The sequence below is a fragment of the Manacus vitellinus genome, unplaced genomic scaffold (genome assembly GCF_001715985.3).
Source record: "Manacus vitellinus isolate BGI_N305 unplaced genomic scaffold, ASM171598v3 scaffold_39_pilon, whole genome shotgun sequence".
Classification (NCBI taxonomy): domain Eukaryota; kingdom Metazoa; phylum Chordata; class Aves; order Passeriformes; family Pipridae; genus Manacus; species Manacus vitellinus.
In genome coordinates this window covers 5,323,839-5,349,367 of record NW_021940534.1, presented here as the reverse complement: position 1 = coordinate 5,349,367, position 25,529 = coordinate 5,323,839, and the positions used below count along the sequence as shown (strand labels likewise).

General features: G+C 36.8%; 1 protein-coding gene across 3 annotated transcripts in view; it reads left to right on the top strand.

The window, feature by feature from the left end:
* TMEM170B (transmembrane protein 170B) overlaps positions 1-10,715 on the top strand; it is a 98,382-nt gene extending 87,667 nt beyond the window's left edge. For 2 of the 3 annotated variants that reach the window (XM_018077691.1, XM_018077692.1), the window contains 2 exons: positions 4,025-4,195; positions 8,567-10,715. In XM_018077691.1, coding sequence (XP_017933180.1) covers positions 4,027-4,195; positions 8,567-8,697 — 300 coding nt within the window. In that variant the 5' untranslated portion in view covers positions 4,025-4,026 and the 3' untranslated portion in view covers positions 8,698-10,715. The remainder of the gene's footprint in view (positions 1-4,024; positions 4,196-8,566) is intronic. The other variant, XR_001921319.1, reaches the window with a different exon arrangement.
* The last annotated feature ends 14,814 nt before the right edge of the window (positions 10,716-25,529 follow it).

The following is a 25,529-nucleotide window of genomic DNA, read 5'->3' as shown; positions in this document are numbered from 1 at the left end:
GTTGAAGCTGTTGATGGAACGTAACTTCAAGTGTTGATAAATTGAAAGTGATATGAATGTTATCCTAAACAGTAACATACTTTAAAGACTCTTCTTCTAAAGTTTAAGGCTGTGTATGCCTACACTAATATATGTATAATGTGTATCTATAGAGCATAAGCATAATGTATGTATGATAGGCATCTGATATGTATACATGTCGAAATTACCAAAGTAGTACTCTAAAACTGCTGTGATTGGACATCAATTGCAAGTTATTTGAGTCTTGCAGCTTTTCTGGTAGAAAAAAAATCCCCACCAAAGGCAAACCAGCGGAAAGCAATATAAACTGAAAACAAGATTTAAGGTAGTGTTTAAATGCTAAGAAATTTAAGTAAACCTGAAAAACAGATCTCAGCTGTTTTCTTAGAAAAGCTGTGACATCTGTGCAATAGATTGAATGTCACTATGCTTGTGAGCTTGTAAATACTGGGCATTTTCTACTTCCCTGTATTTCTTTAGGAACTGTGGAGTTTTGATACACATATGACAAGTTTTGGTGACTTAAAGCAATTTGGATACACTGAAAGTAAGCTCCGAAACTTTTCTAGGGTTAAGCAAATGAAGTTTTGAAGTTTTTTTAAAATTTAATACTTTTCATGTCTCTTTAAGGAAGCTCTGTGAGAGCCCGACTAAATAAGCTGAGGGTAACTTAGTATTTGAAGCTCTCTGCCAGATACAGCTAAATCGTTACCACCACAACAGCAAAGTACACTCTGTATGTGCAGCTCATGTTGTCAAAAGAGCAAGCTAGTATAGCTACACAAAGACTGAAATTCAACTGTGCTTTCTGTTTACCACGGTAACAAAGATGATTGTCTACTTAAGTTTATGCTGCTTAAAGTATCAGTCAGTATATAGGACATAAATAAATGTACCAGCATGTTCTTAAGACACTTCAGTCTCATTTCCTCTTCCCTGTAGATACTGCAAGTCAATTCAACAGTTAAACTACTCAGTTATTTTTGAACAAGTGAAGTCTTGACCATTTGTGTTCAGAGGTCCCCATTCTGTTTCTCTGCCTTATATTGGCATCTCTCGATGTTACCCCCAACCCATCCTTTGTGTCTTTCAGTGTTACTCTAACACACTTCTTTTGAGAGTCGTCTCTTGTTATGATTCAGGGGTTGCATGATTATAGAACATGAAATATATAATTCTCTGCCCTCAACATGTCAGGATAAGAATGTCTACGTTGTCCTCTAGATTTACAGATCTTGAAGTCTCCTCTAGTTTGTTTAAAAGATTGGCTTTCCCCTTACCTTGTTCATCCATGTTAAACAACTTACTCAGTTGGCTTCATCACTCGATCAATTAATGAGCTGAAGTAAATGAGTGTGTTGAAGTAGCAGGCATAAAAAGAGTAAATAAAGGAGAATAGGAAAGAATAATTCTTCCTGCCTTTCCTAGGGATGGTGCTCAAAAACTGTTTGTCTTGTTTCAGCTCCTAAGACATAGGTGATATTTTAATGAAAGGAGGTCGTATTTAACAAAGCTGCAGCTGCATTTTTGTCAAACAAGGAATATTTTTGGATATTCTCTAATTTCCTTTTCAATGCATTCAGTACGTGTGTCGCTTTTAAGTAGTAGGAGAAGAAAGTGTGTACCAAAGAACTCAATTTTATATTCCTTTAGCCAACAGGACATTTGGCGCTGGTTCTGTTCTCATGCCTTCTGCCCTAAATATAAGTGAGGGCTGATGCTAATTTTCCTAGAGCCTTATTTGGAATGTAAATAAGACCAAAGATAGTTGCTCATTATGGAGCTATTTTATTGTGTAAGGGTTTGTAAATATTTTTGGTTTCTTAGCTACAGGAGAGTAGTTAGCCTTCCCATCAGCTTTCATTTTCTTCTAAAAATACCTTCATCCTAGTAAGTCTTCCTAAGACTGGAAATAATTTGGTTTTTTCTACCTGGTGAGGCTTGACAATGACCACAAACGCTGATTTCCTAAAAGGTGATGGAGTGCCTAGCAAACCCTGTGAAAATCACAGGGTATGACAGTGTTTGTGGTAGTGTCAGATTCAAATAGACTTTCTCGGTCTGGTTTAGTTTGGTTCTAAGGTTTATTTCCCCCCCGGCAGGGCTACTGGATTCTGTATTGGTAGATTCTTTGGCTAATCTTCTTGCTTATGTGCTTCCACTAGAATAAAACAGTGGGAACACCCAAGCTGTGCTAGTAATGGACAAGGCCTGTTAGGACTGCAGGGGAAATTTGCCTCCCAAACTACCCGTGACCACAGCAGATTAGATCAGCAGTCAATCTTTCTTAATGTTAGTGAGGGGGTTTGTCATCTGTGGAATGACTACTTGACATTCTTGCCACTTGTCACAGTAGCTTCTGAGAGTAATGAGACATAGTAGAACAGTACCATAGTCTTTACCCTTTTGCAAAGATTTTTGAGACCCAGCTTGGGGCCAGGGGTGAAGGGGGGTAGAGGTTCTGAGGAGAGCTGCTTTGAGCCACTCTCAGTGTATGTGCACATGTATCTAGGCACTCAAAAAGAGAAGTTACACCTGGGACTATAGCTGAAGTTTTAATTGAATGTAGATTTACCACCCACTTTCCTTGCTGCTCTCTTAAAAGAGCCTTTTGGTTACCACAGTTTAGAGGAGTTGTACATCTTTGGGCATAGTTTTGCCTTTCGTGCCTGTGTGAAAGGAGAAGGGTTGAGTCTATTCTCAAAGAACTGCTAGATGAAAAAGCTTAAACTCTGTATTTGTGCTATGGATATACATACACTACTGACATTGGACTCATAGGACTGTGGTTGTGTAGCAACCATTCTTTCTCAGCGTCTTTTCATGGTATGTTTTGTGCTGCTCAGGATTTTTGTTAGCTAGTTGGTTTGTATTTTTACTTGAATAGCTGATGTGAGTCAAGCTGCTTTATTACAGACTCACCTCATGAACGATAAGTGTTCTGCTGTTTTAAGGAAGCTGGTCTTTGTTCTTTTTATGAAGGGGAACTGCAGCAGAAACTCTGAACTAATGACAGTGTCTTGGTGTTATGTCCATCGGGAATATGTACCCCAATTTGCTGAATTCTGTGATGATATATACCTACTGTAGTTGACTTAAAGGGGATTTTTTTCTTTTATTTACCCACCCTTTTGATTTATAGTGAAAGTTTTTTAGAAAATTACCACTAAGTGAGAAAGGTTCTTTAATTATTGTGTAGCTTCATTGATGGTTCTAGCTATTTTCTTTGAAGGTGATCATCATGTCTGCCATTCTTCAAAGAAGTGTTTGTACTCCACACATTCTCACATCTCTTGTCCTTGTTTAGTAATTTAAATAATAGTGCCTACCTCTCTCTGAAGTTCTGTGCTAAGCAATTGAAAACAGGGAGTTAGATGTGTTAGAATTTCTTTTTAAAATCGTGGTGTTTTTATTAACGCCTTTGAAGCTAATTTGATGGAATGCTCTATTACAGCTCCTGGGTAGATAAACTGAAGTATTTAATCTCAGTTTTCCCATTTGATGTTACCTGATGCTGTCTCTTATTGATGGAGTTAGGGGGAGGGGGGGCAACAACAAAAAAAAACCCCACCAAAATATAAATTCACCATCAAAACAAACCCAAACCCCCAAAACATTCTTGACTTTTTCCTCATTCAGTCTTTTTGTCAGGGAATATTTCGTTCTGCAGCAGTAGTTACAATACCTGTTAAGAAATTGCAATTAACACTGTTTAAAGAAACCATTAAAGGAATTATGACTTTCTGTAAAAATACATCTGAATTAAGATTTTTGCCAGAATCCTTTTTATAATTTTTATCATAGTAGTTATTCCTTTATGGTAGACTGCTAAAAGTGGGAAAGTGTCTTGAGCGTGTGCTGATGGTGTCACATGTATTACTTTTAAGATGGAAACCAGTATTGCTTTTCTCTTACTGTTGATTGTATGCGATGTTTTAAAGTTTCTTACTTATAAAGTTCTTGTTTAAAAAATATTAACCCTTTATTGACTGCTTTCTTTCAGAGATGTGGTACTGGGTTTTCCTCTGGGCTCTCTTCTCCTCTCTCTTTGTCCATGGTGCTGTGGGAGTATTAATGTTTGTGATGCTGCAGAGGCATAGGCAGGGGAGGCTGATCTCTGTCATTGTGGTCAGCATTGGATTTCTGGGTTCTATAACTGGAGCCATGATAACCAGTAAGTCTGCCTTTTGCTTTGTTTGGGCTTTTTTGTTGGGTTCTTTTTTCTTTCTTATTTTGCATATAACTTCTAAAAAGAAAAAAATGTTTTTTTAAGTGAATTACTAATTGTTTATTAAGGATTTCCTCCCCGTCCCCCCCAAAAAAAATTAGTTTGTACTGATGTTCTAGGTAAAATGATGTTTGCCAGGCCATCTGTTACAGAGTTTCTTATGGTGTTAGCCTAATGCCTACCACTCAAGATACATTTTTTTTTTTTTTGGTTTCTTGGTATTGTATCCACAGATAAGATGCAACCCTTTTTCTGTTAAAGCTATTAAAACCTATATTCATGATTAGAACACTGCAGAAAGTGGGAGTATTTTATGTAGTAAAGTGCAGAAGCGTTACACCTGACCGAATGTGACACATGGCCAGCGTTGCCAAGAATGTTTTGAGGAAATGCTGGTTGGCTGTTTTAATCTAGAGTTATTGGTATCAGATGCCGCTTTTCCATTATTCCTAAGAAATTCTGTTATCTGTGTCAGTACTGCCATAAAACCCTTAGGACACTTTATTCAGTCTTTGGCTTTATCATATCTAGCTACGTTTATCTAACTTATAGACTACAGTAGCTTTCCCAAGCAACTAGGAGCATGGTGAGTTTTCTGTTGCAGGGGAAATAGTGAATATTATTTTTTGCAGGAAAGAAGCATGTGCTTCATTGTGTGAAACAGTGCTGGTAAGGTTTCAACATTCAAATCAATGTATTGAATGGTGCCTATGTTTACTGAGCAGTAGTTTTTGCCCAAAGATCTTCAGTGTTGTTGACCAGATGGCCTAACTTGAAAGGCCTTCGGGGGTAAGGAACTGTAAATCTAGCAAACATCATTTACTCTGTAGGCAAGCCTTCCTGCCTTTTATTCCTATTTCCCTATGTATTGGCCAGGTCATCTGAATAGTGCTATCACTTCAGCTTTGGACAGATTTCATGGATAATTTGTGACAGATTATTTCTTATTCCTACTGAAAATCCTTCTTGCCTGTTGGTTTTTAAGGTTAAATAAAAATGCAGATTTCCTAAGAAGCTTCATTAAGACTTCCCTCAAAGGGTTGTTTTAATTGTTATATATTTCTCAGCCTAGAATTTCTACCCTTCAACATAGTATAGTTCAGCATAACTCTACATTTTTGTGTTTTTTTTTTTTTTGCTAAGATGAGGTGGAACTAGGTGAGTGCCTTGCAGTATACATTATGCTGATTTTTGTCTTATGATTAAAATGGCAGTGACCTGTTACAGGGTCAGCCATGCATGGGCATTTCTGAAGAACTGAAATTAGGAAACATGATGTTAGAATATCCAAGCTGAGACTTTCGCAGCTTTCTGTGGTGGGGAAGGTTCAGGATCAGTGTTTCTCAAATGGAAGCACTTTGCGTCTTTTATCTGTGCATAAAAAGAGGAGCAACAGAGTTGTATTTTTGGCATCCAGTTTCTCAGGTCAAAACATTTAGCAAGTAAGCAGTCCTGTTTCCATGCAAATGCATCTGAGAATTTCTCTAAGCTTAGACTGTAGACTTGTACTATTCCCAAAGGTTTTGCATGGAGCACTGCAGCTTGGTTAACCAAATACTTTTACTCTCAGGTATTTCTTGTTTCTGGCCAAAATAGGGTTGTTTCATTCTGGAAGAAATTCTTTGGAGAGCTTCTGTGAAGACAAATTATGGTGATCAAATACTAAAGAGGATTTTTCATAGCTATTGTGTTGCAAACTCTGAGATGCAAGTTGAAGCATTAGTTGTTTGGATATGCCTTGTCCAAACAAGGCTTAAGAAATTGAAATAGCAAACTGACATCAACTTCTACTTTGTATTTCCAGTCTTCTGTGTTGTTCATGTAGGTGAATGAAGGCAATATAGATTATTAAATAATGCAAGTTTAATTTTGCTCAGGTAGATCTTTCCAGCTTTCTGGGGTCTTCTGGGGGTCTCTTTACCAGCATACAGAAAAGCAGGAAACTCCTTCGTTTCTAAGTTTTAAAAAAATCATGGAATTTGATGGTTATTAAAAACGGTATTAAAAATTTACTAAATAGCAGGAGATACATTAAAAAACCAACCTCCAATCAAGAAAACCCACCCCAAAACTCAACAAAACCAAGAAAAAAGCCCAAAAAACCCACAACAACCAAAAACTCTTCCCAAGCCAACTAAGAACAGATAATATCAGGCAGCTTAAGGCAAGGATTTTAGCTGTATGCCTTCCAGAAGCGTTTGTTCTTCTTCCTCTCCCCCAGCACAGTCCTTTTTGGTGACGTATTCTAATTTTGCTTATTGGCAGCCTATTGTAGCGTACTTTGGCACTATACCAACTGGGTTGGTGCTGGGTTAGGCATTACAGGTTGTATTACACACTGTTATTTGAGTAATAATACATAATTAGCAAACTACCAGGGTTTTTTATTGTTTTATTATGGATATTTTCCAGAATATCTCAGTGTTTTCTCAAGAAACCCAACATTTCTGTTATTGATTAACTAATAATGCCAAATTCTAGTATGCACATTTGGCCAATTTGAATTCACTTTGAGAATTCAACCACAAAAATAATTTTCGTGTCAATAGACTAAAGGATCTCTTTTGTTTTCTGACAGCAGCTAGCCAAGGAACAAATGAAAAAGCTTATGCAAGGCAGTTGAGTGAAATACCATAAGGCAGGCTTTCTGGTGAGATATTTCTGACAAAATGTACTTTATAGAATATGTTTGAGTTTTTTAAAAAACAACGATAAAAAATAAATTAACCCCAAACTTACCTAACAGTCTCATTAATAGTGTTTGTAAGTACTGTTATGGCCACAATTATTAGTGAATTCTGCTCTTCCTAAAAATTTTGTAAAAATGAGGTGTTCCTTTTTGAAGACGTCAGATGATGCAGATACAGCTTGTACTTTCAGAAAATCTGTTGGGACTCAGAATATTTCTGTGATACTACTGGGTTTTTGATCACTTCAGCAGACTATTCCTGTTAGTGACTGTGCAGAACAAAAAACAAATTCAATTTGTTTTGTCTCTTGTCTATTATTGTAAAAAATTGTATTGGCTTTTCAGTTTTCTTTGAGCCTTAAAAAGCCTCTATGATCTCTGAAAGCATGTAGTTATGACTAGATAGCATCTGATACCATGCACACTGAAGACCTACAACTAAGTTTTGGGTTTGGTTTTCAGGAAAAAGTTATTAATTCTGAAAATAAAAGATAGTAATGTTTGACCTTCAGAGAAGAAAACAAGCACTGTATAGACAATATTAGTTCAAAAAGTATTAAATGAAAGCTTAATTCTAGGTAAACTTTTGAGGTTTGGATTGAGTACATTATTTTACCTATGGACACAACTGTATACAAGCGAGTATTTCTTTTTTTGAGTAAACATTTTACCATCCTTAAAAGACTCAGAAATTTGAGCGGAAAATATCACTTATCATTAGCATTTTTTGTTGTGCTTTTTTTTTTTGATTGATACAAGGACTCATCTTTCTCAGCCACTTGCTCTGTGACATCCCTTTGCTCTGTGACTTTTGTTCTTCAAATGCACATGATAGTTTTGGTATGTGAAAGACAGTAGAGGGGAGTTAATAACATCTGACTTTGTTTACAGTGTTAGTAGCATCTGGCTTTGTTTTTGATTGATCCTGGCCATTTGGTATTATACTTTAAATGTGAATTTGTACAGAACTGTACAAAAATATGGTCTCTTGATTTTTAGTGTGTTACAGCTCAAAATCTAATTGTTAGAAATTTCCTCTCATACACTTCGTGGATAACACTGCAGTACTTTGATCTTTTTTGTGTTTTACTTGATTTGCTAAACAGTTGTTAACAGTTGAGTCTTTAAGACAAAACTAAACTGACATAATATGACCAGGTTAGTCAACAGAAATATTAAATGAAACTGATAAATGTGTGTTTACAATTATTTTGTAAATGCTAACAGCTGTATTGTTGTTGTCTTCTCCCTGCTTATACAAGCAGTATCAAATCACACTTTGGACTTGATCAATTTTTAGAGGATTGTTTTGCTACTTTTCAGACTGACAGAAGGCAAAAATGTAAAAAGAAACAATTGAATATGTTTACAAGGAAACAACTAATTCAATTTTCTTAAATCAGACTGATGAGGAAAAGTTATTCTGGTTCAGTTGGGAAAATCATTCCTGAAGGACATACATAACTAGAAGAACACAAGCAAGGCTGATAATTGTGTTATGCCATGAAGTAATAAAGTGTTTGGTAACGTTTTATAAATAGCTGATGCATAGAGACAGTAAATAATTTGTCATATTTCAACCTTGGCTTTTTCTGTGATTTGATAATTGTTTTTCTTGTGATTCTTAGGTGCTGCAGTAGCTGGAATTTACAGAGTAGCAGGGAAGAATATGGCTCCCCTAGAAGCTCTTGTCTTTGGTGTTGGACAGACAGTACTGACATTAATTATCTCATTTTCAAGAATTCTTGCAACGCTTTGAGACTTATGTAGAAGGGGGGAAAATCAACTAGTCTTAAGGAAATCTTTAATATGAGGAGAAGCTTCCTGGAAGTGGATTCATCAGCTTATGAACTTGAATTCTTGTGCAAGAGAAAGGAAGCTATGTGGAAAGTGCACTACAAATCTAGAGGCTCAGTCAAATGAACAGACTGTCCTCTAGTGTTGGAACTGTTGTACTTCTGCACTGCACCTCACGTGCCTCGGTCACAGGCAAGGTGCAATCCTGGTGTGCGGAGTGGAGATGAAGCACCTTGAACAGCTGCCAGTCAGGTTAATGCTTGGTGATGGAATCATTGTTCTTAACATGTAATAAAGTATTAAGGAGTGGTCCTGAAAATTGCTGTATGTGCCAAACTTGGAGTTTAATTCTGAGCAGGTGGCTGGGTAAGTTTTGAAATATGGCAGAGTGCTGTGAACGTACACAATTCTCTTTGAGCTCTAGTGAAATGGTAAGATAACTGACTTTTGTATTAGCAGAATCTGTTTCAATGCTGAATGTTCTTGTTCAGCATTCAAAACAACTGTTAGATCTGTTTCAAAATGTGGATGAATTTTGATGGGGCTTAAGAACCACAGCTTTAACAATGCTGATATAATTAGCACTATGTGAAGAATGTCTTATGGCAGTTTTCTGAAGCTTAGCACATTTCTTCGTGATTTTAACCTGTCAGAAATCAGGAGTTTAAGGAGACTGTATGAAGGTTACTAAGTACAATCTGTTGTGTATGCACAAACAAACCTTAAATTGATGTTTTCCTTGAAATTATTTTTTCTTAAACATACAGATGGTTATCAGCCATTCTACAAACCTCAGAAAGGATATTTGTTGCAAATAAGCTCCCTGTATTTATTTAAGCAGTGATGGGGCCCTTAACCCTACATGTATTCTGTAAAGAACACACAAATATAACAGACTCTCAGACAATACACCTATGAGGAAAATGGAGAGAGGTAAAAACATGATATACCATTTTTCTACTGAACAAAAATATTAAGTTTAATAAAATAGTTGCTATACTCCAAAAATTTGGAAGTGGGGCAGCACTAATGTATTTACTACCTTGTTTCTGAACACTTCATAACTTTGGAAAGATTAAGATACCTGGAACTTTCAAATACTTAGCTTCCAGTAGTTTGTGCTTTTCTAGTTTAAAAGGGACAGTAGTGTTGTGCATGTGGAATGTCTTAAATGTGTTTTGGAGTAAATAGAAATTTTAGGTCTAATGACTATTTATGAGATACAAAATTTAAAAGACATAAAATTCTATGAGGAATAAGGAATCTTTTACATCTTTCCTCATCTGAATGCTTTTCAGCAGTTGGCTCTGAATACTGAAAGGGAGAGTAAATTGCTCAAAGGTTTTGCTGTTATGATGTCGAAAAGATTTTCCAGGCTGTTGAAAACAGTAGGCACCTACTGCACAGATAAAACAATATGGTTAAAATATAGCTTACAATCCAGTCATTGCTTAGTGCTTCAAAAATAACAAATTAACCTGTCTGCCTTTATCTCACTCCACATATTTTTTTTTAAGTACTAAGAAAGCTAATATTATTTGTTTTCTTTATTTAAGTCTTGTTTGGAAAATGTACAGTTATGGGCTTTGCAGGGGACAAGTTAAAATATAGGTTTTTAAACATTTTCAGTGTTATATTTTTGACTTTGAATTGCTTTAAAAATGTGGCTGAATACATATACTCTCATTGTTTTGAGTGTCTTCAAAACCTTATTTTTGTAGTTTGTTTTTTTGTCTTGGGGCTTTTACATTCTGCTTATGCTTTTTGGCAAACAACCATTGCACTTTAGTAGACAATGAAATTATTACAACTGTAAAAAGCAATTGAAACTTCTCCCCATTGTCTTAAATTGTGAGAAAACTGGTTTCAGGTATTTAAGTCAAATTGAATAATAAAATAATTGAAGATATTTCTCCTAATGTGCCTTGTTACATATATATTTAGGGGAGAGGATTAAAAAAAAAACCTGTTACATCTTCATTCTTGTTCTGTTTTGGTTATTTCAATTTCATTTGGTTACTTGATACAATGTCTTATTCAACAGACATCAAACATTTTGTTTGACAACCTGGAAATGCTTGTCTGAATCAAAACCAACCATATAATGAAGGACTGTATTCTGTAGTTTAGATTGTCTCCACATTAACTCACACTGAAAAGTCTTCCCAGGTTCCAAATTTCCTTGAACATCCCAACTTGTATTTTTTCTAGAGGCTGTTATACTGCCAATGATCAATGACTTGCTGTCTTTCACTAGGTTAAACTGCATCAGACTACTACTAACTGATGAGATACATATACTTTTATTGATGAACTTCATTCTTCATTTTAATTACAGTGCCAATGAAATTGTTGCCATTGTAATTTTCCTTTTTTTGCAGGAGGCATATTTGGAAGTTTTTAAGTTACATTTCTCCAAGTAATTTTTATTTCTTAGATTGTTATAATCACTTTTAAAAACCTGTGTGCTTAGTTGTCTCTGCATTGTATGTCATTATTGCCTAGCAGCAAGGGACAGGTAGATAATATAATGCTTAAATGGCTTAACAGAGACAAAGCTTTATTTGACAGAAGTTTGTTTTCAGCTGTTTCTTGTGAGGAATTTATGAGGACAAATAGTTTGTCCATGAAGTATTCTTTGATCATAGCATAAACGTACTGCATAATAACTCCAACAGTGAAAGGAAGTATAAGTGGCCTTATGTCTGCAAAACTTCTAAGTTTCATTCCACATCCCTAGAAAGACCATTGTTAAGCCCAAGGTGCTTTAGTCAGTGCAGTTTATGGATATATGTGTGCATGTGTGTATACATATATATATATATATGAATGGTGGCTTTGCAGTGTTTTATACCTGACACATACTAACAACTGAAATAACTTTTCCAAGAAACATAAAATTACTTTAGATAACCTTCCCTTCCCCCCCCGCCTCGCTTCATTATTCTACGAAGATATCTTGTGTGTGAATGGCACTGACGGTACCCTGGTTCCCTTTGGACAATCCAGCGTTGTGCAGATGTCCATATGGGCTGTTTTAGCACTATCTTCAAATAGCCCTGCCTGTCTCTGCGTTGTATCACTAGGCACATTCTGCTTTGTGCAGAACAAATAATGCATCAACACAATTTAGTCTTTGGAAGAGGTGGGAGTACTGAATATAATATTTAATGTGAGAAAGCTTCTACTGCTTTGTTAGAAGCTACTGTTAAAGATTTAAACATTCCACACACGTCCAGTTTATCAGTATGATCATAGAATATCAGGTTGAAAGGGACCTCAAAGATGATCTGGTCCAACCTTTCTTGTCAATAGCATGGTCTAGATGAGATAGCCCAACACCCTGTCCAGCCAAATCTTAAAAATGTCCAGTCAATGTTGGGGAATCCAACACTTCCATGGGGAGATTGTTCCAATAGAATTATTCCAGTCTCCTACTGGAATCTTACAGAGTAACTTGTACCCGTGACCCCTCATCTTTTCCATGTGACTCCTTGTAAAAACATAACTATGCTTCAAAAACTGGAATATGGTGGTAAGTTCCTCCCTAAACCTTCTTTTCTCAAGGCTGAACCAACCCAGTTCTCTGTCTTTTCTCATATCTCAGGCTTCCCAGGCATTGATTATCCCTGTGGCCCTTCTCTGGACCCTCTCCAGCCTGTCCATGTAGGCTTTTTGTGTAGCAGAGACCAAAACTGAACTCAGTATTCCAGGTGTGGCCTGACAAGCAGCCTGACTAGAGTGGGATAATGATGATTTTATCTCTGTTGGTGATGCCATTGTTGATATAGTCCATCATCCCACTGGCTTTCTTTGCTGAACAGCACACTGCTCACTCATATTGAGCTGCTTGTCCACCAGGACGCCCATGTCCCTTTCCATAGAGCTGCTGGTCAACCATATTGATCCCAACCTGTGCTGCACTTCTGGATTATGTTTTTCCAGGTGCAAGACCTTACACTTATCCTTGTTGAACTTCATAGGGTTCTTGTTTGCCCATTCTTCTGGCCTACGTACGTCTTTCTGCAGGGTGACTCTTGCTTCTAAAATGTCCACTTCCCCACTCAGTTTGGTATCATCAGCAAACTTTGTCAGGATATGCTTGATCCCATGGTCCAGATCACTTATGAAGGCATTGAAGTGTTGGGCCCAGTATCAGTCCCTGGAGGGCCCCACATGTGACAGGTTGCCAGTTTGAAAAGGAACTACTTGCCACCACCCTCAGGGTGCAGCCTGTTGGACGGTTCCTCACCCACTGCACAGGCCTCTCATCTGGACCGTCACACATCGGTTTCTCTAGGAGGATGCTGTAGGAAACCACATCAAAAGCCTTGGAGAAGTCTAGGTAGACAATGTCCATCACTGGTGCTATGTCCACTGAGCAGGTTGCTTTGTCATGGAAGGCAGTCAGATTCATCGAGCACGATTTGCCCTTGGTGAATCCCTACTGGCTCTTCCCAATCATGTGATTCATCTGACCTGTGGTAGCCCCCCAGAGGATTCATTCCATAACTTTCTTAGGGACTCTAGTAAAGACTGATGGGCCTATAATTTCCTCAATCCTCCTTTAAACCTTTATTGTAGATGGGGCTCAAGCTCCTGTGACAAGTTGCACACCAACTCTTCCTTCACTGTCTGGGAGTGTGGTCTGTGTTTGCATCAACTTGGATTTCTGTGTCCCAGGGCTGGGGGCCTGGCAGTGCTGATAAAGATGGAGGGGAAGGAAGTGTTGAGAAAATCTCTGCCTTTTTTAGTGTTGTTGGTGACTGTTCAACTCTCCTGTTTTAACAGGGTGCTGATATTTTCTTTCTGCTTTCATTTACATACCTGAAGAACCCTTTCTTGGAGTTTTTGACATCTCTGGCCAATTTCAATTCAAGATGAACTTTTGCTTTTCTAGCTGTATCTCTTCACACCCTGTCAATGTCCTTATAGTTCTCCATGGCTATTTGTCTGCTTTTCTATTTCTGGTATGCTTCTCTTCAGGCTGTGAGCAGATTCAGAGGTTCACAGTTAACCCAAGGTGGTCTCTTGCTCTGCCTGCTTTCCTGACCTTAAAGGGGTTGAACTGGTTTTATGTTTCCAGGAGACTGTTGTTGAAAAACTCCCAGCACTCACTAGCCCCTTTATCCTCCGTGCTGACCATGGCATCCCTCTCAATTGAGGTCTGAGCATGCTGAAGTTTGCTCTTCTTAATCTAAAATGTATGTCTTCAGCGTGCTCAGCAGGATCCCAAACTCCACGATACTTTGATTGTGGCAGCCAAGGCTATCACTAAGTGGAATATTACAAAGCAGGTTTTTTTGGTTTATAAGTAGCAAGTCCAACAGTGTCTCATTCTTGGTTGGCTCATCTAATATTTGTATTCCAAATATGTACTCTATGTATTCCAGGCACTTGATGGGTAACATGTGAGCTGCTGTATTGTTCTTCCAACAAGTCTCTGGGTATCACTCATAAGAACCAGATTCTGGTGACCCAAAGTTTGCCTAAGTGACCCAAATATTGCTTTGTTGGCATTATTGTCTTGGTTTGGAGGTCAGTAGCAGATGCCTTCAGTAAGAATCGGGGACAACCTCTCTGATCTTAACTCAGAGGCATTCCATAAAGCTTCCACAATTACCATGCATATTGGTATACATACAACTTGAGGTGGTTAGTCTTCTGGTTCTCATCTTGGGAATCAGCTAAGGAATATTTGTCGCTGCTCTGATTGACCTGACCTATTGCCGAGATCAAAAAATTTTGTTTTGACTCAAAAACTGCAGCTCTATTGTAGGAAAAAAATCTTCCAAGTAATTATTGTCATTCATCTTGTGGTAATTTTGACATTATTAAACTAATCTCAGTACTTGAGTAGCGATGATTTGATGTTTGCTGTTAACTTTTTTTGAAAAAAACAATAATTTAACCAGTTTTGAACATTTGACATGGACCAAAGAGAGTAGTCCTGATTTTATCTAAAATAGCTTTCTATTTTTCAAGTACAATGTTTTTATTATGCTAAGGGAAATAGTATTCCTCCACAACATATTGCATTTTATTATTTGATATTTATTTTGCTTACAATCTGTAGTTAAATGCTGTTGTGTGGGGCTATAAGAACTGATGTAATTGTTATTTTCTGTTTTAATGTATGTATTTCATGCACTAGGCATATTCTAATAATGCCTTTCCTGCATTAAATCTAAATATTTTATCATGAGCACATTAAACTGCATGGTTTTGAACACAGCCATTCCACATCACACCTGTGTAATTCCAGATAAGCAGACACAATAGTATTCCTAGGTGCAACGAAGTGTGGATGAATCAGTTAGGGCCCCCCTCCCAAAAAAATTATGTGAAACTAATAAGGCTTAAAAATGCAATTGTAAACATGAAAATCTTTTTAGTTGCTTTTTTGATTTCTAGAAATAGGCTTTTTCATCGTATGTGTATTTCTGTTAAGGGGAAAAATGTGGAGATTGGTTGTTAGATGGCAACTGCAACATAATCTAATTCCAAGCGATTTTAGTTAAAATGAAATTCTGAATTTTGTTCATAAATTATGGTGGAGTACTGCATACATATAAATGCTAGAGCATAACTTTATTTCAAACTTTATTTCAAAGTTACCAAATTTTAACATAAAGCAGCATCAGCATAATGATGGGATACCTTTTCAATTATTACTTTTTTTTTTTTAACCTCTAAACTGGGAGCAGCCTAAGGTAAAAAGACTGTTTAAATCGTCAGCTGTTTCTTCAGAAGGCATAAGTGTTCTTTGTGTACAGGTGAATTTAACAGAGCTGAAAAAGGTCAGTGGGAAAAGCATTCTGTACTTTGTCCCAGGAGTGAAGTCTTTAGCTGGGCTGCATTAGTTTGTATATTTAACTGCACATCCTTTTGGGGAAAATTAAGTTATTATGGAAGGTAGGATTCAACTTGAGTACATATGTTTGATATCTTGTGAGTGTGAAAGATTATGTACTGACAGCACAATGCTAGCCACAGTTGTGCCTGAAGTTGTACTTGAAATCACTTTGTGCATTAATTTAAAATCTAATCACAAAGATATGTTAAAGCCCCTAAAGATGTATTACTGCTTAGAGTATTCTCCCAGTGTAGCAGGTGTAAAAACAATTCTACTCTAAAGCAATGATCTAAAGAAGTATTTTCTTTCAGGAACACACAGTTTTTGCACTGCTAATTGTTCATCTTGTATTTACTGAAGACTTTAGGAAGTTACTACCTGAATTTGACAGAGTTTGTCAGTTGTTAAAAGAAATGGATAGCATGTCCTTTTGTGCATCTTGTGTGAACTGAAAAAAACCAACAAGTATAAGGCAAAGTAAATACTGAGGAGATATTTTCAATAAAATAAACAATACTTGGTTGATACAAATGGCATTGATTTTGATTTGAGATCTAACTTTCTAAGTTTACTTGAGATATTTGGTATTTAGTATCACCATTGTAAAATCTCTTTCTGGATTATCCATCAATATAAGGTGTATTGATGAAGCCATGGGAGCTAAAAATCTAAAAGCTTTTAAAATTACTTGGCTAGAGGTTTTACTTGTTTGAAATGTGCCTAATTTTTATACAGATAATGAAGTTCTGAAGGTCCTTAATATTTTGGGGGTTTTAAGGGATAATCAGGTATCTATGTAACTAAACTTTTGACTGTGACAATATATAGAATAGCACATAATTCTTCAGAAATGCTTACAGAAACCACTAAGAATAGGTACCTATTTTACAGTTAGAAAAAGACTACAGTATTTAGCATCTGTATTGATAACTTTAACAGTTGTACTATAAACTTTACAAATCCAATCAGCATTCTAACCTTTTGCATTTGGCTGAGCAAATAAGGAGAAGAGGAAAACAGGAATTTGAAAAAGTTTAAACACAAAAAAGGTAAAAATATCCATTAGTCCACTGACAAAATTGTACTCCTTCAGTGTGGCTTTTCATCAAGCGTGACTTAAACAATAGATCATACAGAATGCAGCATGGTATTGCCCCATAAAGTGTCTTGTGGATAGAATGCATTCTTCATATTTGTGTTAGAAGTGAATGTTCGTATCTTCATTTTATGAAGTTACCTAAGCTGAAGGGTTGTGACCTATGCATTGTTATGAAGTTCAAAGACAGCAAGAACAGTGATGGAGAAGAGTGATTTAACATGTAGTTGATCTATGCTTTGTACAGGATTATATTACACTGTGCAAAAGATATTTGTTCTGAGTTGTGGATGTGCTGCATGCTCATGTAATAGTTTAGCTTCAATTAAAAAAAGCGTGACATTTAAGCTGTAAATACTGTATACTATTATCTTTCTTTTTTTAAGCAACTTTTTTTATTTCCCTGTTTGTGTACAGTTCTCTATGTACATATAAGAAAACGTAACATTTTGAGAAACTTTTGTAGTTAACTTTTGCATTTTAATTCCATTAATGATCTAAATATGACCATTTGTCTATTTAGTTCGAAGTTTTCATTGTATGGTTTCAGGTTCTTTTAAGAACAGCAATAACAGTTGGGCAATTACTTAAAGTAAAACATTTTCCTGCACGATTTCCTCTCTTCTGTGGTTTAGAATGGAGTTACAGTGGAACACTTGTCCAATTGTAAGATTTAAAGCATCTTTATCTTTTTTTTTCTTTTTCATGGTAGGAAATGTTTTGTAGTAGCTTATATACAGAATTTAGAAGTCAAACACAATTTCTTGATTTGATTAAAAATTTCTATTAAAATATTTTCATAAACTTTCCATAGCTTATTGCATGTTCTTCCAAGTAATCATGAAACTGTGTGTCAAACTCTGTATGAAATACTCTGATAACATAAGTTTTACATTTTGTGAACCTGATAGAAATGTACAAATGTACACATAAAATAAAGCTAAAATTGGTAATTAAGCGATGTACTTTCTTCTAGACTGTAGTGGTGTGCTCCAGCAGTCATCCTAATTGTGATTTATAGACAGAAAAAAACCTTCAGTGGGACCTGTGTTAGCACCACACCAAAGTGTGTTGTGGGCTAGACTTTGATTTCTCCATTATTTTTCACATATTGTTTTATAACCTCTGTTTCTGATTGTTAAACGTTAGCATGTGGGAAAAAAATACCTAAGCAAATGAAAAATCCATAAATGGCTAGTTACAACAGAAAGTGAGGCAGCTGCTTTTTGTGGTTATAATAAGGATTTGCTTATGGAACTGGATATGTGTAGTTTAGAAAACAAATTAGTTGCAGAAATGAAAACCAGATTGATAGAGTTCATGAGGTTAAGCCAGCTCACACTGGAATGCTGTTTGGGGAAAAATATGCTTAGTCACCATAATGTAAATGTTTTTAGGTTTTTTGTGGTTGCTGATCTACTGAGATATATAGATGCCATTTGTTCCTGCTTTTGTCACATGTACTTCATTTTTAAGGAAATCTAATTCACTGTAAGTGTATTAGTCATTCCCTCTTGGAGATGCCATTTTGACAGACTGTCATGTAAACTTTTTATTGCTTATTTTAAATAAAAGATAAAGTTTTATTTGCCTTATATTTTCTTAAAGCAGTGCATGAGAGCATTCACTAGTAAATGTGTGTCTCTTCCATGCAAACTGCAAGTACTGCTTTTAGAGATGGCATCACAGGAGCTGACTTATGAAGAGCTTAAGGGGCTTTAGAGAGTATAAAACCAGGTTACAATGTCTCAAAGTAGTTTTGAGTTGGTTTTTCGTTTGGTTGGTTGATTTTTGTTTTGTTTTGTTTTTTTGTTGAATGCATTTGTGGGTTTTGGGTTTCGTTTGTTTGTTTGTTTGTTGATTTGTAAATTAAAGTTGCTTTCAAGATGAGCTTTTAGTGTGAGTGATGGAGGGACAAGAAGGGAAATCGATCTGGAGGAAAGGATTCAAAATACCTGAATCTTCCCATTATAAACTGTGGAGGAACTTGTGTAAGGAACAATGCAATACTGTGCAAAAGTATAAGCTTTCAGAGTAACTGCCAGAAGCAAGCAGCTACTTTGATTTTGTTCCCTGTGTGGGGTACCTGCCTCTGCAGAACAGTTGGGTACCTTTGGGATCTGGCTCTGACCGCAGCAGGGATGCCTCACCAGCTCCCTGGCTGCCTGCCCTGAACCACTGCAGGAACATCTGTGAAAACTGAGCTGTATCTGCAGCAGGAACCGGGTGGGACAGCAGCACCTGAAAGCTCTGGAACTGCTCCAAGGTAAGTCATCTTGTAACAAAACTGGAGCCCTCTCTCTGGGAAGAACGATGTCCAAATGCCATTTCCAGTATGCTGCAATGGCTCGTTCAGAACTAATTAAGTAATTTTTTTTTCCTTCTTAAAAAATAAGATGTGCTTGTTTTTAAGACATATGTTCTCCTGAAGAACAGACTTTCTTGCTTTCTGAAAAGCTTAGTTTCAGGGAATGGTGTTAAACATCTTATGTTGCTTCACAGAAAGGCTTTTAAATCAGTTTACTCTTCCTGATGCTCAAGAGAAATAGTGTCATCTTTAAAATACCAAAAGTAATTAGCCTGGTGAGGTGGATGCTACCAGAATAAAACTCTATATTTATAGTTCTACATATTATAAAATATATAACGTATCTACAAACATATATGGAAATATAGAGATGTGTAATACAGATTTTTTTATGTATGTCCATATTTACTTGAGCTCCTCATACTGGCTGTAAATAATTGTGGGATCTACCCTTTCTTTTAGAAGTAATATCTGTTATTTTTCTCTTTTAAGTATTCCTAGTAAGCTTTGGCAGAGAATACTAGTGTAGGTGGAGCTTATTCAACTGTAAAATAGGATACATGTTTTAATTATTCAGAGAGCATGAAGACCCAATTTTATTTCAAGTATGTTCCTTTTGTCCAAATAAATTATGGCATGTGTCAGCCCAACTGTGTTGATGGATAATAGAACAACACAGATTACTGGCATTCCAGGAATGATAGATATTGGCACTATCAGGGGTTTTTAAAATTGTTAAAAGCTGACTGAAAATATTATTGTAGAATAGCAGCTTGAAATTTTATCAGTAGAAGGGGAGCCAGAGTAATCAGTTGTCTGAGCATATAGCTTCCTATTTAACATGGACTGTATTTCAACACAACTGTTCCAAAACCAGACAAAGCTATCCCTTTGCACAGTGCCTGACTGTGCCTGGCTGTCAGCTGAGTGGCACCTTTGTACAGTGGTTGCATTTTACTTTAGAGCTGCCTAGACCATCCCTGGTGCTATTAAAAAATTAATTAAATAATGATACTTAGAATGTTTCTAATGCCTGCACCATTTGTTCTTTGTTTAGTGTTGTAGCAGTTACAGCTAATGCATGCCTCTCTGTTTCAAAAGCATGCTGTGTGTAGCTTCCGCTCGTAGTACAATGCAAGTACCCTCCCTCAGTGCAGGATTTAGATGTTATTTGTTGTTCACTAACTATCCTGGGAGAGGTGTGCAGCCCTGCTTCTAGGACTGGATAGCCTAGAGCTTTAGTACCTCTCTGTTCCCCTCTTGTGCTAACATGCATACACAGGACCTACCCTAAATAGGCTATGGCTGAGTGTAAGACCGTAGAAAACAGTAATCTAAAGACAGGATGGGAAGTATGAGGCAATAGCATTGTTCAGCGTGCTAAAATGATAGTGTTTAGGTAATTATTTTTTTAAAAGTCATAATTAAGCCTGTTATTGCACAGCTAAATGACTTGAGTGATTAAGGATAAAGCATAACAGTGCTTGAGAAGTCAATCACTGCTGGATAGTGACATGACAGACCCATTGGATGTAGATAAAAATGCCCTGATAGTGGGTAAGATATGGCTTGAGTGGCACAAACTATGGAATGCCTTGAAACAAAAGCATAGAACTTAGCACGGAGAAGCAGAGCAAGAGACGGGGTGACCAAGATTAAGATTCACTGGATTATGGTAAGGATTTTGTAGTGTGTGAAAGGGAGCAATGAAAGGTGTACTGGGGAAAAAAATGCTGCAATAACAAGAAGGTAAACAGCATGAGCTTCATCTAGAAGACTGGGAGAGATTTATTATTCTGAATATAAAAATGTAGGTATCCACATCAAAGATCATGTCTCAAGTTTACCATTTTTAATTATGGCAGTGCTGTATACAGGAAGGGAAATAAAACAGTGAGATATGAAAGAAAAGAATAATGTATTCTACTGGAAGAATTAAAGACAGATTCTAGACAATATTCCTACTTCACCCAGTGCTACTTCAAAGTCAGGTGCTGCACGAAGGCATTCATTCAAGGCTGTTGCCCTCATATAGGAGGAATACTTCCTCTTTCATGTAGTTCTTATTCTGTGTTTTTTGTGGTCCCACCAGTTTGGAAAACTCCTGCCTCTATTGACTAATGCCAAAATAATTAATTTTAAAACTGTTCAGTTCAAATAGTATTTAACTTATTGTTATCTGAATTGTTAGTTTGGGGAATATTAGAACAGGTGCTTTGCCAAATTAACCTTCCACAAATATGAGAAAGTATTTTTCTTGATTGTTTTTAAAACAAGCAAACAAAAGAACCAACCAAGTACTAAGTGCTTCACTGCACCAGATTGTATGCTCTGAATTTTTTTGTTATCCTGAAGCAATATATAATTCTTACTTTAGAGGATTGTTATTATAAAAGTATTGGATGGTTTGTTTCTCCGGCACAGTAGTTTGTCTAATATTTAAGTAAACCACCTGCAAAACAGAAGTTCTGTCACTAGGTGGTGATCTTGGACTGTCCATTCTTTCTCTTCTTCCTCCATCCTCTCCCCTTTCCTCGCACTCTGCACTTCCAGATAATGACCAAAGCAATAAGCCTGTTTTAATGCTGCTTCAGAATATTATGTCTACAAAGGTAAAGAGTCTTAGCATTTAAAGGCATAGAACAGACTGAAACTGTTCATCCTCATCTTCTTCCTCTCGTGTTTATCTTTTCTTATGTCCTATACTCAAGGCATTATTTATTATTTATGACTGGTAGCATGCTTAACATTGTGCTATATAATGTGAAAAAAATTCAAAATAAAAACTAAAGGAAAGGATGAGAAAATCCAGAGCTGGAACACTTAAATTTTAAATTACTCGTTACCTGACTAGAAAAAGAAATGAATATAATTTTTTTTTTTTTCAAATAAAGGAACAGAGTGGTAGTGTGTTGATTTGGGAACTCAGGGCACAAGCTTTTGCTGGCAACAGATAGTAAGGAAACAGTAAAAGTGGGATTGGGAAACAAACTGGGACAGAGGGGAGTTTCTCCTGGAGTCTGTACTTCTACTTGACTTGCTACAGCAGGTGCTTTCTTTGGTACACCTCCATTCTTTCCATACAGTGCAGCTCTGACTCCACACCTTTTACAGTTCAACAAAGTGGGCCTGTAACACTGGGAATTTTTAAGGAATTCCGTGTGATAGTTTTGTCATCTGTATTTGCTTATGCAAGTGAGGACTCGAACTCCTATAGGCCAACTTTAGGCTCACCTCTGTCAGTGCACAGCCACTGCATTAAATGCTCTCATTCCATTGTGTATTTTGGAAAGTGAAGTCCCCTTTGGCTTTCTAATTGGTCAGATTCCTCCACTTCTATATATGGAACATGTCTTCAAAGCCAAGATCTCTTAGGTATTAAAATGTGAACAAAGCCCAAATTCTCGTTCTTCAGTTCTGTGTGGATACCATTGGCCATTTTGCTGCACAAGAAAACATTGTGGAAAAAAAAAACAAATAAAAAAGTCTAGAAACTAAAAGGACATTTTCAAGCTCTGTTGACCTTTTCCTCCTACTGTTCTTTGAACTTCTTTTGTTTTAATTGGTTCCTTTCTAGAGTCTTAGGTACCCAACTTTACTGTGTTGGCATCTTTGGCTAGATGTTTCTACCAGAATAATTGATGTACAAAGGTTTTCTTGCAGTTTTCTTCTCTCTGACTCTAGGATGGGGGAAAAGGATAGACCAATCACCCTTCATTTTGTTGTTGCATCCTGTCACAGTAAATGTTACCCTACTTTTCTGCCATTCTGTGGGTAGCAATAGTGACTAGTTTGTGTTCTGTTTAACAGATTACCCATTTGGTTGTAGGGAAAAATCCCCACCACTACCACACCCAAAAAAACCCCTAAAAGCTAAAAAGCACAGTGTGGGGGTGGGGGGTGTGTAGTTGCGGGGAGGGAGAAGGTATGTGAGTTATAGACTTTGTATATCCTCCCACGTCCAGAACTTTGAGATTCTTGTTTCAAATATGGGATATTTGAGGAAGAAGGACTTCAGTGCCAAGACAGGGTCTTACACGTAAACCTATGCAAAGCACTACCCATGTGTTTGGCAGTCAGACTAATTTCTTTGCAGACAGGGAGAATTTGGTCAACTAATGCCTTGACTGGCATGTCTGAGGAAGATCAGCCTGAAAGCAGCCATATCAGTCAAAGTTACATTAAAATCTCAGTCAACTGCAAGAGAAACTTACCAGTTCCCACTGGAAGTAAAACTATTTTGAAGGACTTATGTCCCGTGGGAAAGATTCCAAACAGTTCTGTAGTGAGCTTCAACTCCACTAGCTCTTACAGTGGAGAGGGAAAGTGCCTGAAATTCTTCATATAAACATTAAAACCCCCATACTTTCACTTATCTGCCCAAACAGTCACATAATCACAGTGATTACATATGCCCAGAGCTGAGCCACTCATTTTCATACTGAAGATTTATGACTTCAAGCCTGACCCCACCTCCCAGAAGACCTCTTAAAAATAGATACTGGAATCATTCAGTTAGTGTGAGTGGGAATTCATGATCCAAGTATTTGGATCAGTATTTTCCAAACTGAGTGATCCATTTGGCCAATTGCTTTTAGACAAACATAGTGATTTGAGGATGCACTTCCTTTTGTAGATTGTAGAATATATTTTCTTTATATATACATAAGAAACCCAAACAAACAAAACCAAAACCAAATCTCAAACCTATTTTGGAGCAGAAAGTTGAATGCTAGGCGACTGAATGAAGACAGGGCTTTTCTTCAAACAATTTTTAATGTGGAATCCCAATATTTTTAGAAACTTTTTGTTGCTATCATAATAGAAATAACAGCACTTACATTGCCTTCTGTATCTGATAGTTTATGTCTTGACTGAGAAGTATGCTGTGGTATAGCATTAACAAACACAGCAGACAAGTTTGTTCATGCTATTTTTTAAAAATTTTATAATAGTGTATTATCCTGAAATCAATCAGGGGAAAGGAAGGGCTTCATCCTTTGGTGATCCTTTCAATTTAAAATTAACCCGTTTTTGGATCAGTAAAATACCTCTTTATGTTTAACTTTGTCAGCTTCTGAGTACAAATTTTAGGTAGGTTTATAACAGAAAGAAGACTTTAAATTGAGTTTTGCGGGGGGGTTCCTTTTTTTTTTTTTTTTTTTGAACTAGGTTAAAAAAATCTTCGGAGTGCTTCTGCTAACCGAAGTCATCCAACTAATCTTTCAACAGGGTGAAATCTGTTAAATTTGTGCTATAAACATCTTTTATAGATATCCTGTGGAAACTTCCAGTTGAAAAAATAAATGGTGAGTCCCTGTTGTAAACTTTCAACAATGCCAATTACAGCAATATTCTGCCTTTTACCATAGGTCTGAAGAGTGAGTTTTCTAGTAAGTTTACAATGCAATAGTTGAGAGTTCTTGCTTTTGCTGAGGGGCCTCTAAGCACAGAAAATGCAGTGTGTGGATCATGTGCTTGAAAGGTACTTTAAATAAACTGAGGGAGAGATTTATTACTCCAGTAATTAAACGGAAAGAGTAAAGCAAGTATTAGATGCCATAGATTGCATGATGGACCATTGTTCCATGTCAAAACACTAACTTAGGAGTGGTAGAAGATTCACAGAATAAGTTCAAAGAGTTCCAGTTTTGAATCTGAAACTTGCAGAGCTGTGTATTTTGAAGATGTAATGCCTTCATTTAAAAACAAAACACGGCAACAAGTCTAAATAGTCTGACCTATTGCAAAACAAGCTCGTACCTAAAGGTCAGACTGAGATCTGGATGTGCAGGAGGAATGATTACTGATAGCCATCTTCTGAGACCAAGCAGTCCAGCATAACCCTCTGAACACCCAGTACCCACCAGCATTGCAGTCAGTATGAACATATGCAGTGATGGCTGATTAAGAGCTTGTTGTCCCTGACTTTGGCTGTCCACGAGAGAGGACAATGAACCCTAAACAATGAACCCTATACAATTCTGAAAATGTGCATCTGAGGCTTTAAAAACTCTATTTACTGTTTGATAAAATGGCTATTACAAATCTTAAACCAAAGTTCTACAAGATACAGCCTAGTCTTGGGCTTCTCCAGTCTCCTCTCCTGCTATCTTCCTCCAAGTGCTTGACACTGGTCTCCCTTGGTTCATAAAGGTTCAGTCTACTAATTTCACCTTATACCTAAATCATGGACTTAGAACTGAACATCTAATAGCCTCATGCCAAAAAGAGCTGAAGCAGATGGTGCTGCACCTGTGTGAAAATGTTAGCGATCGTAACACTATCTGCCCAATTACTTCCTCTGAATGGGTCATGACCAGGTTATATCAATTGATCTCTCCAGCTTCTCTACTATAATTGCCAGGAAATTTCTCTTCCCAGGTTCAGTTTCACAAACATGTAATTTAATAGGGGCATGGTTGAACTGCTTGGCTCACGTGGTTATATGAAAATAAAGGCTGATAGCTCAAGAATACAGGAGCATGCACAGTTTGGGGGGGATGAGGTGGAGGGTCATAATATTTATTGCTA